Source organism: Rhododendron vialii, chromosome 12a (genome assembly GCF_030253575.1).
Source record: "Rhododendron vialii isolate Sample 1 chromosome 12a, ASM3025357v1".
NCBI lineage: Eukaryota > Viridiplantae > Streptophyta > Magnoliopsida > Ericales > Ericaceae > Rhododendron > Rhododendron vialii.
This window is the reverse complement of record NC_080568.1, coordinates 8,733,075-8,750,290: the sequence shown is the minus strand read 5'-3', so window position 1 is coordinate 8,750,290 and position 17,216 is coordinate 8,733,075. Positions and strand designations below refer to the sequence as shown.

Below are 17,216 nucleotides of genomic sequence, written 5' to 3'. Positions count from 1 at the left end.
CCAATACAAGAATTAAGCCCATTATAGAGTAGAAACAAAGAAATAAAGGAAAATTCCTCCAAGGAAAGAAAACCCTTATACAGGTGGAGAGACTCGAACTCCTAACCTCCTGATGAAATGTAAAAATTCTGGCCACTTAAGCTAGCTCAAGTTGGTTATGATCTCTAATTAATTCAAAGTCTGAAATTTTTTATTAAAACAAATACTACTACATAGTTCCCCTACATGTCATGGCAATCGTAATCGCTAATCAGGTGCGATTGAAATAATTCTTCCATGGATTGATTTAGGGGTGAGCATGGATCGGATTGGTCTGGTTTTATAGTAATCCAATAACCAAACCACTACTTACAGATTATGAATTTAGAGAACCAAACCAACCCATAAAATTCATAAAACCAAACCAATCCAAACCATTCAAAGGCGGTTTGGCTTCGGTTTGAAACCATGGTTAGCTTAAAATTGAGATATCATTACTATAAACTATTTTAAGTACTTAAAATTGCATAGATAACTTAAACTAAAAGTTATATTGAAATTAATATATTAAAATCATCAAAACTCACTAACATCAACCAACTAAATAAGAATAGAATACATTAGAAAATAAGTTACCGAGGAAAAAGAGTAGGAAATTACTTTACTAAGCCCAAACCATGTATATTTAGTGTAATGAAATTGTAGGAATAGGAAGTTTAGGAAATTAATATTGGAAGTGAAAGAAAAGAATATGGTGGTGAAATAGAGTATTAGAATAAAGAATTTAAGTTTATTAAGTACATCTAAACAAATTATATATATATATATATATATATATGTATATATATCACACGGTTCGGATCGGTTTGGAACCAAAACCATTAACGTAAATCCATAAACCAAACCATTTAACACGGTTTCTATTTTTTTTAAACCGAGACCTAACCACATCATTAAAAAACCAAACCAAACTATTCGGTTTGGATTGATTTGGACTGGATTCACGGTTTCATGGTTATTTTGCTCACCCCTAGATTGATTAGTAAAATCATTTTAAAGTAAACTTAGAATATTTCAATTAATTAATTAGTTCAATTCTGTCAATATAAATTTACAGACTAATTCAACTCCATACAATACTACTAGCGTTATATGCTCCAGCATAGATAGTCAATAGGATTTTATAACTACTTAACTAGTAGTTTCAAATTGTATAGGAATCAAATTGTAGAAAGGGTTGGCCGGCCAGTATATAAGATATTTTTATTGGTTTTCAAAGTAAACAACTCGCAAATTATTTTTACTACGATTTTGTTTTCGAAAAAATCTTCTTGATAACTATAAAGCCTCGCACATATCAAATCGTGATCAAGAGGGAGTGAAATAATTGGAGCTCACTATGTGATGTTAAGATTTCTCATCAAGATGTTTCTAATCTGGCTCGGGTGATGGGGTGTAAAGTTGAGGTCTTGCCAATTAAATACTTGGGGCTACCCTTGGGTGCAAATCCGAAAAGAGTCAAGACATGGGATCCAGTCTTGCACAGAATGGGAAAAAAGCTGAGCATTTGGAGAAGTAGATTCAACTCAACAGGAGTTAGGCTTACTCTTCTAAACTCCAACTTCGGTCATCTGCCTATTTACTTTATGTCCCTTTTTAAAATGCCAGCAGCTGTTGCTCAATCCATTGAGAAATTGCAAAAACAATTCTTTTGGGGGGATTCTGTTGACAAAAAGAAGCTTCATCTGGTGAATTGGGGTGTGGTTGCTAGGAAAAAAGAGTTTGGAGGTTTGGGGGTAAAAAATCTGATGATTCAAAACCTAACTCTTCTTGCTAAATGGTGGTGGAGGTTTAGTAATGACAAGGGTTCTCTTTGGGTCAAGGTCATTAGAGGAAAGTACAACCTCGATCAGAGATGCTGGCTTCCTCATCTTCCCAATTCTGGTCAGGTCACGACTATATGGAGGGATATTTACTCCATAGGGAATGCGTCTTCGGGTGTCAGTGCTATAATTCAAGTGGGGTTCAAAGTTCAAGTGGGGTCCGGCCAAGAAACGTTGTTTTGGGATCATATTTGGTTGGGGGAGGTGGCTCTCAAGGAAGTTTACCCTAGGTTATTCCGAATCTCTACCCAGAAGGATCAAGTGATCAGTGTGGTTAAGGAAGGGGCTGGTGATGGTTGTTGGAATTTAAGTTTCGGAAGACGGTTATATGAATGGGAAGAACTTCAAAAGGTGGAGTTACAACAAAGGTTACAAAGTGTAGCTTTTGACTCTTCTAAAAAGGATGCACTACAATGGATTTGGTCTACAGACAAGTCTTTCTCGGTGAAGTCTGTCTATGATCATTGGGAGCAGCTGATCCAAGTTAAAAATGAGGTTTTGGGGTCTTTATGGAAGAACCTTAGTCCACCTAAGGCGGAAATTTTTTCTTGGATGGCTATACAAGGGAGAGTGGCTACTAGGTCTTTACTCGTGAGCAAAAATATGCTACAAGAGGGCCCGTTGTCCAAATGTCCATTCTATGTTTCCTTCGAGGAAACCCCGGAACACCTATTCTTGCACTGTAAGTTTTCGTGGAACACTTGATCTCTTATTATGGTGTGGTGGCAAATGCTCTGGGTTTGTCCACCTTCTTTGGTGGACCTAGCAAAGTGGTGGTTTGACAACAGGTTTAGGAGCTTGGAAAGGCATATTTGGGAGGTGACTTTCTTTGCTACGTTATGGTCTCAGTGGCTTGCAAGGAACGACCTTGTCTTCAATAGTGTGTCTCGGTTAGCTAGCGAGGTAGGGGACCAGATTAAGACGAGGGTCTCTATGTGGATGAAAGCCAAATTTGAAATGAAGGTGTACTCAGTGGAGGACTTTAAATGCTTTCTAGGGGGTATTCGTAAGCTGAAGCTTTAGTTCTATGGAGATGCACATCCAACCTCCGGCTGGATGTTTGAGTTTCTTTTTGTGCTTTTTTGTTTTCTTTTGGATTGAGTAAGTTTGCTCATCCCTATACCTTCCTCAATGTACGCCTTTCGAGATTTATAAAATTCTAGTTCGTTTGCCAAGTAAAAAATAAAATAATAATAATAATAATTGGGGTTTTAAATCCGCCTCTCGGATCTATTATCCCCCAGGGGAGACATCTACCGCGAATAAGATTGGTTAGACAATAGAACTATTTTGAAATAAATTCAGAATAAATTAATTGAATTATGTCAATAAATAGATTAATTCAATTTTTGCCACTTGGCACATGCAAAGTTTTCATCACCAAAAAATCCTTAAGTTATCTCTTTTCAAAACTAATTGAATTATAAATTTCGCAAATATTCAAAAAATAATTACTGAAGTTAATTAATTCATGAGTATTTGTTTGATACAATCATCATAACAACTTTTTCTCAAAAATCGTACTTACATTGAAACTAATTCCATGCAAAAAAGTGAAAGGCCATTATTATTCTTTTTTTTTTCCTCAACAAACGAAACTTTTATATCACTCGAAAGGATACATCGAGCTGGCTCAAACACAGTAAGATTACACACTTACTAGTTCGAACAAGAAAAAAGAACAACTAAAACAAAACCCTCCAACAAAAAGTTGGATGGCAACCAACTCACCACCCAAACAAATTATAGTTTTAACAACCTGACTCCATCCAGAAAAATCCTAAAGTCCTCCACCGAATATACCTTTATGTTGAATTTAGCCTTTACCCACATTGCGACTCTAGTTTTAATCAAATCACCTATTTCCCCACTTGTAGTTGCATTGTTGACCACGTAAGCATTTCTTACTAGCCACAAAGACCACAAGGTTGCGAAGAACGAAGCTTCCCACACATGTTTCTTCCATTTCCACTGTTGTCACCCCACCAAATAAAAAGGTCTTCCAAAGAGACAGGGCATACCCATCTCACATGCCACCAATCCATAATACGCGACCAAACCTCCCAAGAATATTGGCAATGAAGGAATAGGTGCTGAGATGTTTCCAAGTGCAACGAGCAAAACGGGCAGAGAACAGTTTGTCCCTCTGGAATTAGATTTCTGCCCAATAGCTCAGCTCTAGTGTCCACCTTGGATTGGATAGCCATCCAAGCGAAAATTTCCACCTTTAGGGGACAAAAGTTTTTCCAGAGATTTTCCAATACCGGACTTCTTGAGAACCCATCAAACTCCCACTAATTTTACCGAGAATTGATTGTCCGAAGACCATTTCCAACGTACTGAATCCCACCTGGCCGAATCTAGAGTTACGAAATGCAATACAAGTGGTGAAAGAATATATGTATCCGAATTGCGGCGAAGAATTACGTCGAATAGAATATAAGCACATAATCATACTAAGCCAAACTGAAAGCACACTAACTGAACAAACGACGAGACAAATAACTTTCCATTCAATGGAAGAGATAATCAATCTAGCTTTTAGAATGGATTAACCACTTTAGCGTACAAGATGACCATATGAGCCAGCCTCAGTTTACCATTATTGGTCTAAAGCACATAAAAATGCATAAGTTGTTTATGTCGCCAGCAAAAAATTAAAATCTTCCTTCGATAAATATTACTCCTATATTTTAATTGTTCTGAAAAAGTAACTTTTTTTTAACTCTTTTAAAACTTATCCAAAGTTTCTGTAAGCTACGTTAAAATCCCCTAATAACAATGTTATTATTTTCTTTTCATAATTAATTTGTAGCACTATTTTCGTAATACAGTTTCATCAAGCACAACACACTTCCACCCCATAAACGGTATTTAAATTTTTTTTCTCGGCAAAAAAGAAATTTGTTAATCCTTTAAACAAAGGTTACGTCATTAAGCAAACCCAAATCAGATAGAATCACAACAGGAGAACTAGGATTCCAACTCAGTTGGCAACCCAAACTAAGTTGACATCCCAACCTCGGACAATCATATGCCACCTTAGAAAAAAAAGGCGGACCCAATACAGTTAGCAAGGAGACAACTGGAAAAAAAAAAAAAAAAGACAGCCAAACTAAATACTAACAAGCACTAGAAATCAACCAAGACATGACCCCAGGACAACTACGTACCATATAAAGTAGGCAAGCAACAAGAACCAAAACGAAGAGAAACAAAAAGAAATCTGCCATGCCACCAACTGTTGTCCACACCAAGTCGACACTCACGGAGGCGGAGACACATGGATACAAGGAAGGGCAGTCGACTCCACTGGCTGCCAAATTTCTCTTAGGATAGGTATAATTTTTACCCCATTTTACTAATTTGATCCCAAATTTTCCTAGGAATAGATATAATTAACTATTTTGACCCCACTAACCAAAAATACATTGCATATAAATCTAATTTTTGACCCCATTAACCAAAATTCCTGGCTCCGTCGTTTATAAAAAGCAAGAACACCACCAAAACAATCCCGCAGTTATATCCATGTGCAGAAAGCTCTCTGTTTTCTTCTTATTCGAACTCAACTAAATTAGTCTAAGGCTTATGATCCAATTTATAATAGAAGAAATCCTACGAATTAGGAAATAAATAAAAAGGAAACTATACAATTAGAAACTGTCTATTCTTCTTCACGAAGCAAATATTACTAAAAGAAAACTAAATAAACTAGATTACGGAACTAATAATGCTAGAATACTTATTTCTAAAATTGCAAGACTTCCTAACAAAATAACTAAAATCAAAAAAAATGGTATGGTTGATGAGAGATTGGGGCACCACGTGACGTGCCCCATGGGCATTTGAATAATTTTTCATGGTCAAGGGAGAGAAGGAAATAATGGTGTGTACCCAGTGGAGACGCCACATAGCGAGCAGTGGGGTCGGGTTACTATTACTATACTGATTTTTTTTCCAAACTAATAAATGACCCCATTACAATATGAACATGACACCATACTAGATTATTTTTCCACTTGAAACCAACCCTTTCCTCGTCAAAGTTAAAACTTAAAGCACCACCCACAATTTAATGACCACACTAGATTATTTTTTCACATGAAACCCACCCCCTCCATGGAGAAACATTATTTGGTGGTCCAACACCCCTAAATACCACACATTTCCATGGAATTCACCGGTAAGGGTATGGATCCCGCGAAAATGTGTGGTGTTGATGAGTGTTAGGCCTGAGACCACTGAAAATTACTCATCTTTATAACCTTTAGTAAAAGTTAAAACACCACATAGACTAAAATGCAAGCGTAAAAGAAGTACCTGATGTTATTGTCAAAGAAACTATCAGGCAACATTTCAAAATGTGGAACCCATTGAATTCAACTGTAGAAGTTCTTGAGTTTATTTTGTTTTGGGTGAAACTAAAAATAAGATTATTCGAAGTTTAATTTAGAACATACCTTTTGATATCTTTTATTGTTTTAGTTAAAATACTTGTTTAGCTTTTGATGTGTTCTTTATCAAAATTACTGTAGATTGTTTGTTGTTATTACTATTGAATTTGTTTATTTATATATAATTTGATAAGAGAATATATACTTATAAATGACCCCATGGTCTCAAAATCAAAAATCGCCACTGTGTGTGCCTGTGCTGACAGGGGAGAGCTAAAAATGGGACGGTTGGAGTGGCTAAGCAGATGGGGCACTGGGTTTCATCCCCACCGGAACTTGAAGAAGTATCCTTTGAGAATGGACGAAGGAAATTCTTAATGTATTTCCGTTTGACCAAAAAAAAAAAAAAAAAAGAAATTCTTAATGGACGATGATATGAGCAGATCGAGGAAGAAGAAACACATCATTTCCTGCACAGTAAATTCTTAATGGACGATGGAAACTAAAAAATGTGCAATTTTCGCATAGCGATGTGCTTTTGCCTTTATTATACTCCCTCCGTTACAATTTGTTGCGTCTATTTTGACTTTCACATAATTTAAAGAAAGATTATAATTACATTGACTTTGTGTCAATTTTACCATTTTACCCTTTGTAACTTATAATTTTGTCAACTTTCTTGTCATGTCATTAATTTACTCCTCCACTTTTCTTTCAAATCAAGTTCAAAATTTGAATTTGGGAGGGAGAAATGAGTGGTAAAATGGTAATATGGACATCCAAAATTGGAAAGTTTTGAAACAAACACATTATTTTGGGACATCCCAAAAAGGAATAAGGGCACAACAAAGTAGGACGGAGGGAATAGTATGCAGTATGGTAGTACTTTTCAAGAAAAAATGAAACGTTAACAGATATCACGAAAGAGTAAGACGTTCCGCTGTAATTTAAGGGAATTGATATTCACATTCCCTTTTTTTGTTATTCACACTCTCTTTTTATTTTTTTTGTGTTGAAAGTATATTTATTTTTTTGTTAAAAGACAAAAAAGAAAAAAAAAAGTGTGAATATCAATTCCCTAATACTATAAATTAAAGGAGTTTGGCTTCTATTAAAGTACTACTTTGACATGGAACGTTCCCTTGTGCACGTGTATGATTGGAGGGCTAAATGCACTGGTCTTTGACCCAGCTAGAGGTGTTGAATGGGCTGAGTCAGCACACTAAAGTGGGCTGGGCTGAGCTCTCATTTTGGAGCCCACAACACAACACGAACATTAAGATGGGCCAGCTTGGGCCCTCATTTTGGAGCCCACAACATGTGTGGCACAACACAAGCAAGTGTATTAGGGGCACAACCAAAATGTGATTATTATTATTTTTAAATGCAAACGATTGATAGTTGAGTAAGTGTCAACCAAGTTGGAATGTATTTAAACTATAAGGATGCATTTCTTATTTATAATTTCAGTCATTGTATTACAAATTTTAACTATCAATAAAATATTTTGCATTTTTTGAATTAAATGGGTTAATATTTAGCATTTTTTTTTTCATTCTAACAATTGATAGCAATTTTTGTAGAAGTATTTTTTAGCTTCGCCCGAATGTGCTCGGACACGGGAATTAGCAGGGCACGACACGACACAAATTGTGTTGGGCCGTGGTCCAAGCTAGGCCGAGGATATGCTGAAATAGCATGACACGGCACAACACAATTATTAATTGGATCGGCACAGCACGAAGTAAATAAAACTAGGGTATATTTGGAAAGTTTAGTGGGCTGGGATAAAGGATTTTAATAGGAGAGGTAATTACTACTCTTATAAAGCATCACATACCACCAACGGAGATGACCATCTCGGAAGATCAGAGAATAGAGGGGATCACGGCTAAAGCGAAAAAGTTGCCACGGCGGAAAAGCAGAAGAAAACGGACAGAAAAGGAAAAGGCTTTGGAAAAAAAATCTTCTATCCTTTGTAAGCTTATAAATCATTTTTCAATAGAGTTTTATTCTCGCATGATTATACGTTTTTGACTCCATGAGCGGCTAGATTTTATCCGGCTAGCGCGACGATGATGCTTACCTCGGAGTGGCACAATTGTCGAGAGATTTTAAGAGTTTTTATTCAACAAGAGTACGTAGTTGTATAACTTTGGAATGATTCCTAATTTATGGAAGTTATTATTTTACCAATTTACCTTGCGTGTTTGTATTCATGATATCAAGTAGCGTTATGCTACGGTTTTCAATGTATTCATGATATCAAACAGCGTTATGCTACGGTTTTCAATGCTTCTTCCTACATCTGCAAACTTGCATAACAGATTATCATAGGAGATGACAATGACTGTTCCTTATTGCCTTTGTTTTCTGTACCAACTGCCAGGCAATGTACGTACGAACGGCAAATATACTTTGGGAACTTACATTTTGATTTGTGAGAATCGTTTAGTGAGATGATGGAAACGGGTGCCTTACGACTTCCCTAGAAAAGAAGGACAATGAGTAGCTCGACTTTGGACATAATCAGTAATCTTCCGCGCAATGTCCTAGAAGAAATCTTAATGCGTTTGACGATACAGGATGCGGGGAGGACGAGTGTTTTGTCGAGGAAATGGAGGTATATCTGGACTACACTTCCCGAACTTGTGTTCATGGAGAAGCTCTGTAAAGAATCTTTTGTGAGGACAAGATCAGACAGACTTATGATGACCATTTATAAAGTTCTGCTACTCCATCATGGACCCATACTGAAGTTTACCCTCTCTTTATCAAATCTGACAAGTTGTCCCGAAATCGACCAGTTGATACTGTTCCTGTCAAACAATGGAATCCGGGAATTCACCCTTCACATTCAGACGGGTACTGAACCCTACAGATTGACATCTACACTATTTTCATGCCAACGACTCGTGCGTTTGAATCTCAATTCTTGCGTGTTTAAACAACCTCCTGGGTTTAAAGGATTTACCAGGCTCCTTTTACTTGCGCTTTACGAAGTTTCCATCACTAGTGAAGTATTTTCAAGTTTGATCTCCAATTGCCCGCTACTTGAGTCGTTGACACTTCGTAGCTCCACCAGTTTCGGTTACCTTGAAATAGTGGCTTCTAATCTTAAATACTTTCGGTGTGAAGGCCCTTTCAGGTCTATTTGCTCCCCAAACTTGGAAGAAATTGAGATTCACGTGAGTAATGGCAGATGTTTTATCGTATGTTTGGTATTCTATTATGATTTTGATGAAATCTATAGGCTAAGACAGCGTACACTTTTCATCTTTCCAAACTCCAGGCATTCCACAGTGCAACTGCCTCTATTGATCCTGTTGTTGAACTTTTTGACTTGCAATGCTGGTCGGATGTTTCCTTGCATAAGCTTTGGGGTGTGTGGATGGAAGAAGTGTCTGGCATAGAGGCCGAAATGGAGTTTATTAAGCTTCTGTTAGCCAAATCTCCAGTGCTGGAGACCATGGATATCAAGCTGAAGCCGATGCAGATTGCTGAAGAGTTGAGAATTGTGAAAAAGTTGACGGGGTTTCAACGCTCGTCACCTCATGCAGCGATCAAAGTGAACAAGATCCGATTAAACAGTCCGTACAAAGTCCAACAGCTTGCCTCCTCTTGAGTTGTTTTGTTTCGGTTGGCTTTTATGGATTTTTAATTTTAGCTGAATGTTTGTTTCTCTCGTTGTTGGAACTCGGCGGTTTTTGGATGCTTCTTTTGCAATTTATCTAAGTTACATTTGCATAGGTATTTCTCAGCTCTTTTTTTTTTTCTTCATTTATACCAATCTGTTTTTTTTTTTTTTTTTTCGATTATCCAACTTTTGGCATTTCCGTCGTCTCCTTGGTTGCGATCATTTTACCAGTGGCGTTCCAATTCAGTGACTTTTGCAATCAAGTCCTCGGTTGTACTCCTGAGTTATTTCCCCACAAGATATTAGCGGAGTATGTTATTATTTAATTTATTTGCTTCTAGGAGCTTTTATTATTGTGAGGTTTGGAAAGAGTTCAAAATTATTTCAGCTCTCTCTTTTCTCAATTTCCCTTCTACTAATTAGGCTAAGTTTCCCAGGTTGTGTAAACGGACTAGAAGGGGTAAAGCTTACAAAAAAATACGGATTTCAAGAAGGATTAACAAATGACACCGAGCCCGATAAAAATTGAGAAAGAAAGAGAAAAAAAAAAAAAAAGGGGGGAGAAGAGAAGAGAAAAGAAAAGAAGGAAAAATTAAACAGAGTTCTCTTCTGTTTGTTTGATTTCTGAAAAAAGAGAAGAAAAAATCACAAAATAAGATACTGTTAGTACATTTTCCACCAAACTTCTCTTCCTAATTATTTTGGAAAATGATTTTAATACTCCTATTTTGTCTATTGGCACTCTATTTCTTGTGTTTTTATTCACATGAAATTATCAATTTGCCCTTCAAATAGAAAAGGTGGCTCAAGAAGTGAAGGTAATTTAATAATTTCACATGAATAAAAGACAAAAAAATTTGTGTTCATCGATAAAATGGGTGCGTGAAATTATTTCCCATTATTTTTCTTTCCAAAATTCAACAAAAGGGCGTTCTTTTTTCAGTTCTTAAATTTTCGTTGTTCTAAAACAAGCTTTGGGCTTTGCCCCCATCGGGTTCCTCTTCAATGTGTGGGTTTTCGCCTCACAATTGAATGCAACTTCTCACATTTAAAAAAAAAAAAAAAGGCCTTGGGCTTAAAACAACGTCTGTTAAATCCATCAAAACCACAACTCCTGTGTCCAAATAGGGGACCTTTTTAATGGCTGAACGCTTCATGAGTTACAGAAGAATATTTTAAACAGAGCTGGGAAGTAGTAGCTGCAGAGGAGCTAAATTTCAAGAGACGGCACCCATGTAATGTGAGTCTTGAAGTAAATTATTTATTCTATGGATTATTTCATTCTGCTATTTGGTTTTGGTTATTACTTATTATACTTATTAGTGTCCTGTGACGTGCATTTGATAACGTAAACTGTGAATAGTCAAATCCCTAATTCTCCCAAACGACGTGAGAGAAGAGAGAAACTGAATCTCGGGTTTGGTGGACTCTAAAACTGTCTGGGTTTAAGTTGTACAGAGCACTGTTTCTAATGGTTCAGTTTCATAGGCTCTGACCGGTAAGGAGATTGACCGTTGATTTCGGAGATGGGCCACCGAGATGCGACTGTTTTTCCTATGCAGTTTAGGTTTGGAACAGGGGCGGTCCCAAGGGCTACCCGGGCCTAGCACAACTCCAAATACGCTTGTGCATTATACTAATGTTTAGGTTAATTAGGAAAAATTCTATGGGATTAGCCCCTGCAAGAAGTCTTTAGAGCGAAAAAAATTTCTTAAAATTTCTACATGCCTGAGATAAAAATTCTCAACACTTCAAGTTATCAATCATTTTTCGTTTGCATGTACAAAATTAAACCGTAGTTGCGCACATACACACAATATCATTTCTTCTTCAAACCGCGAGTAGCAATGGATAATTTGAGTCAGAGTATCTCCGGATGTTATTCTCTTTTCCTTTTCTTTTTCCCGGTCAAACTCAAGATTTAAATAAAAACCCTCAAAACTCACTCCAACTTCTTTCAAGCTTATATCAAACTGAGTTTTACTTAAATCAAGAAAAGTCAAACCTTTACTCAAAATTTTGAAAGTTTGCTTTGTATCTTCTAAATGAACAAGAATGTCGACTAAGATTTTTACCAAGACTTATGCTTAGATTTCAGACACCTGTTGGAGTGCTGGAAGGTTTATTCATCTTTTTCACAAATTAGAGTTGGAAATAGTCTCATCATTGGATTAGTTAATACGTGTAGTAGTAGCTTCGTATGGGGACATGGATTTGAGGAGGGTTTTATTCTTGGAAATTGTCTCATCATTGGATTAGTTAATAAAAGGTGTAGTATTAGCTTCGTATGGGGACATGGTTTTGAGGAGGGTTTTATTCTTAATATTTCCCCTTTTGCTCAGTAAGTCTATCCACAAATCCATCATCCAAGACAGGCTTAAGGTAGAGCCATTCTTTCGTCAGATCCTTCAGTTAAATACCGTATAATTGTATTATTCTATGTAACATTTGCATGTACGTTACTCTGATCCATCTTGTTTATCAATCTTAAAAGCTGGACTCCTTACTCACTCCAACCCAAACCATCTAAAGTCTACTTATTCTGAGTTTATCTTCTGAACTTAGTTCGAGCAGATGTAGGCTCAAGAAGACTCAGCCGATAAATGAACAGATGCATACTAATCATGCATGTGCATATTTAATGTACCAGCATTATGTCAAAGATCTTTTCAGTTGTGGACGGGATTAAATTCGAGTAATTTTGTTATAAACAAATGATCGATATTGACTATGTGATTTCCTTCGTACAGCTTGTGAAACGTACATTTGCTATAATAAGAGAGATGTTAATGGGCTTTTTCCTTATTGTTATTCTATTTTGTGCCAAGCAATTTAACAACGACAAATATGCTTGGGGAGCTTACCTCTTGATTTGTGGAAATAGTTTGTAACATGGAAACAGCTGGCTTAGAATGTACCCAGGAAAAAAGGACAATGAGTGGCTCAACTTCAGACATAATCAGTAATCTTTCATGCAATATCCTAGTAAAAATCATGGTGTGTTTTACGGTACAAGATGCTGCGATCTGGGAGAGGCTTCCGATTACTTTGGACAGCCTTATATATTTCCAGTTGCATGATGTCTGTTCTGGGGAACCAGATGAGGTCTCCACTGTTCTTTGCTTTATTAGAAGCTCCCCAAACTTGGAAGAAGTTGTTATTTGCACGAGTAATGGGAGATGTTATTATTCCGAATGGTTGTGATGTATGATTTAAAACCTCTATCTATGATAAGACATTTATAGTACATTTAATCAATCTGACATCATCAAATGGTGGGAAAAGTAAAGAATGGAGAATCCTATCCTTTGTTTGGATGACTACTGGATGTGAGAAATGGTGAGAAAATATGAGAGATGAAGAAAAACGAAGGTTTTTTTCTCAAAGCAAAGCAAGATTTTGTCTTGACACTTCCTCTGTGAACCTCGAGCTTTTGAACCTAGAACGGGAGCCCAATTTTGTTCACCCTCTCACTCTTTTTGGTTGAAAATGTCTGGGTCCCAACAAAGACACAAAATGTGTGCTTATGGTGGCCGAATAGTTGATTCCTGTCTAAAAGGTGTCTGCTTGTGTTGCATACATTGTGATGCCAGAGTACAAAGATAGCTATTTGAACTGAAATTTCCGGAGGGATTTTGATCAGAATTTTTTTCAGGAGGTTTATTAGAGTTAGGGAAATAGTTTCTCTTGATCTTTGCTGTTATTTCCTTCTGCTGCAACTATGGGTTAGTAGGATGTTACAGCAGGAGACATGTGATAAGGCTACTCCTTATTGTGCTTTTTATTTTGTGCCAGGACATATATGGAGAAAGTTAGACAACGCTCCGGGTAGCTTTATTCTTTGATTCGTTTACTTTTGCTGGTGCGGAGTGGTTAGCAACATGAAGAAAACAAGTAGTTCAAGGATGGCCCCAAAAAAAAGGAATACATGTGACTCAAATTCAGACATTATTAGTCATGTTCCAGGCAATATACTAGAAAAAATCTTAATGTGTTTGCCTATACAAGATTTAGTGAGGACAAGTCTTTTATCAAGGAAATGGAGATATGTGTGGATGAAACTTCCTCAACTGGTATTTGATACGACATTCTACGGGGTTTTGGATGGAAGAACGCATGCTGAACTGTTGATGATTATTTATCAAGTTCTGTTACTTCACCATGGACCACTGACCAAGTTCAGACTCTCTTTATCTGAACTGGAAAGCTGTCCTCAGATCGATCAGTTGATACTATTTGTTTCAAACAATGATATCCAGGACTTCACCCTTTGCTTTTGGAAGGGGGAACTTTATAAGTTGCCATCATCGCTATATTTATGTTCGCAACTGAAGCATTTGAATCTCCGTTCTTGTATGCTTAAACCTCCTTCTGGATTTGAAGGATTTACCAGGCTCCTTTCCCTTGTTCTTAAAGAAGTTGTCATTGCTGAGGACGTACTTTCAAGTCTGATTTCCAGCTGCCCATTGCTTGAAGAGCTGGCACTTTATAGTTCCACCAGTTTAGATTCCCTCGAAGTTAATGGTCCTAATCTTAAAAAAGTACGCTGTGACGGCCATTTCAGATCTATTTGTTTCACAAATACTTCTCGTCTTGCAAACGTCGAAATATATTCGAAAGGAGTGAGAGAGGATCCATTCCGTAGCGAAGAAGAAATATCTAGCTCTGTCATGCTTCTTGAGAGTGTACCTGTAATTGAGTCTCTGGGATTGGACTTTTGCTATGTTAAGGTAAGATTAGCTTAGCAAGCCATGCTTATTCGTCTCTTTATCAATGTTCTTTGATTTTTTTGGTTTTTTCTTTTGCTTCTAGGGCATAGCTGCATATGGTGTACCAACAACGCTTCCTACTACTTTGAACAACCTTAAAAATATCGAGTTATATGAAATTTGTTTCGGAGAACGAGATGACATCTCTGTTCTTATTTGCTTAATCAGAAGCTCCCCGAACTTAGAAGAAGTTACTATTCATGTAAGAAGTGGCAGAGTTTATTCTTTTCTATATTTATTATTTAAACTATGAATATGTAGGCTAAGACTGTTTGTTATTCTATTTTCCTTATTCCAGGCATTTACCGGTGCGACTTCTGCTAGTCCTACTGTTCTAGATTTTTCGGAAGTGCATGGCTGTTCAGATGTCTCTGTGAATCAACTTCGTAGAGTGGATATGAAAAATATCTCTGGCACAAAGCCTGAATTAGAGTTCATTAAGCTTTTGTTAGCCAAGTCACCGATGCTGGACACAATGCTTATCGAGCTGAACTCAGAGAGTGTTGCTGACGAATTGCGGATTGTGAAAGAATTGACAAGACTTCGTCGTGCATCACCTCAGGCAGAAATGAACTTCGTACATCAAGATGAAGATTGAGGTCTAAAAGATGCATTGTGTACTTTCTGATCAGTTATGGTTGCCTAATTCTTCTTATGATCTTTTTTGCTGTTTTTCATCTGTTTGGTCCAAAATTGTGAGACGGAGGCCCAACGAGTTGCTTTTAATTAACATCTTCTTTCACGAATTGTTAGGGAACATAAACATTTTCGGAGTACCTGTTTAATCCGCATCTTCAAAACTAATTCTCTTTTTCTTTTTCTTTTTTGTCATTTTTAATTCCATGTTGAGAAAGAGAGTATAATTAGGGTTTTTGCGCACATAGTGAAAGATAGTTGAGAGGGAGTGAGGGAGATGTCATAGTTGTTTACATAGTAGCATGTCATTATCTTTATAAATAAGGTTGACCCATTAGGTCTAGGCTTCGGATTGGCACAGGATTGTCCTTAGCCAATCTCGGATTGGGTCTCAGATTGGCATAGGATTGTTCTTAGTTTAGGGATATGATGCCGTAAAATCTTTGTTCCCTTTAGTCTCTGTAACAATTTTAAAGATTAATAAAATTTCCTTTTGTCGTTCAAAAAAGTAAATAATGTTTGCGGATCAAAAAATCTATGGATAATATTCAGGTACGCATTACAAAGACTAAGCAGTTGAGAGGCTGTGAGAGAAAGTAGTACTTGTTGTGGTATACGATTTCCTCTGTTTCGCTGAGACAAATGAACTATTCGTTCTTATGGAATATATTTAGTCGTATGAAACTATGCACGCATATTACCATGGGGGGAAAATGAACAACTTCTAGGTCGAAGACTCCAAGCAGACAATGTAGAAGATGGAGCACAGGTATCTCCATGAAATAGAAGATAATCCGTGTTTCAGGGACGAGATCTTTTGTGGGGCATTTGTTGTATGCCAAGGTCCAAGTTGTCTAGGAGAGAATTGCGAAGGACAGTTACTGAACAGAAGTTGGCTTTATTTTTGTTTCTTTTAGGCGAGGATCTTCAGTGCTGCCTTATCCCCACGTTCATGAAAAGATCTCAGCGGAGCTCATGCCTTGGCTTTTTTGGCTGCTGAAGCTTGGGATTCAGACTGTTGATGAAGTCCTTCATCCTCCTTGAGCTCGCTTCCGGGAGTTTTCATTGCATCTCTTTTTTCGTTTGGTTGTTATGGATTCTCATATTTAGTGTGTTCGGTTCTCCTTGTTTTTTGGAATTCTGGAAATCTCAAGGGTAATGAAATCTGAGAGTTAGTTTGGTTATTTGTGTTGTAACAACCCAAAACCACACATTGGGTTGGACTGGCGGGTAATGACTTTCGCTCTTGTTTTAACGGCAGTCATTGCACTCGATGGTTACTTTGCTGGAGCAAATTCGAAGGCGAACGCTTGTAGTTCAACCCAACTTGAGCAAAGGCGGCCACTGCGCGATATTGTCATTAATTGGCTATCGAGCACTCAATAAAGTGGGCGTGGATGTTCCTCTTCTCTTCTCTCCCACCTTCACACTTCCTACTTTCCGCTTTCCCGGTGAAACTGGATCTCTTTGCCTATCGATAAGATGTTGGCCATCGCTTGCTGAAGATGTGTTGCGTCTTCAATTCAAAGGTCCTCCCATTGGAACAACGTGCTACATCTTGAACAATACATCTCTTTGCCTATCGATAAGATGTCGGCCACCACTTGCCTGCTGACGATGCGTTGCGTCGTCAATTAAAAGGTCCTCCCATTGGAACAACTTGCTACATCTTGAACAATACTTTGGCTCCTTTCCTTCGGAGGTGTGGCGGCTTGTGCAGCAGTTGTGCTGTTTCAGCATGCAGCCTTTCACACAAACACAACTGCACAAGCAGCAATGTTCGTTTTGGGAATCTAGACCCAAACTTTTCGCTCTGCGTACAGTCCCAATAAATTTTTTTCAATTATTACCATCATTTCTCTATCGAACTCTCTCCACTCATGCATTATCCAAAAAACACTTCCTCAAAAACCAA

General features: G+C 37.4%; 1 protein-coding gene across 10 annotated transcripts in view; it reads left to right on the top strand.

Annotated features, from left to right (window-relative positions):
- The window catches only part of LOC131310480 (F-box/FBD/LRR-repeat protein At1g13570-like), a 79,683-nt gene extending 64,214 nt beyond the window's left edge, over positions 1 to 15,469 (top strand). For 7 of the 10 annotated variants that reach the window (XM_058337515.1, XM_058337520.1, XM_058337519.1 and 4 more), the window contains 2 exons: positions 14,709 to 14,867; positions 14,964 to 15,469. In XM_058337515.1, the coding sequence (XP_058193498.1) occupies positions 14,709 to 14,867; positions 14,964 to 15,263 (459 nt within the window). In that variant the 3' untranslated portion in view covers positions 15,264 to 15,469. Of the gene's footprint in view, positions 1 to 10,970; positions 11,137 to 11,193; positions 13,002 to 13,691; positions 14,627 to 14,708; positions 14,868 to 14,963 lie in introns of those variants that run through there. The other 3 variants (XM_058337510.1, XM_058337511.1, XM_058337518.1) reach the window with 3 other exon arrangements.
- Positions 15,470 to 17,216: the final 1,747 nt, after the last annotated feature.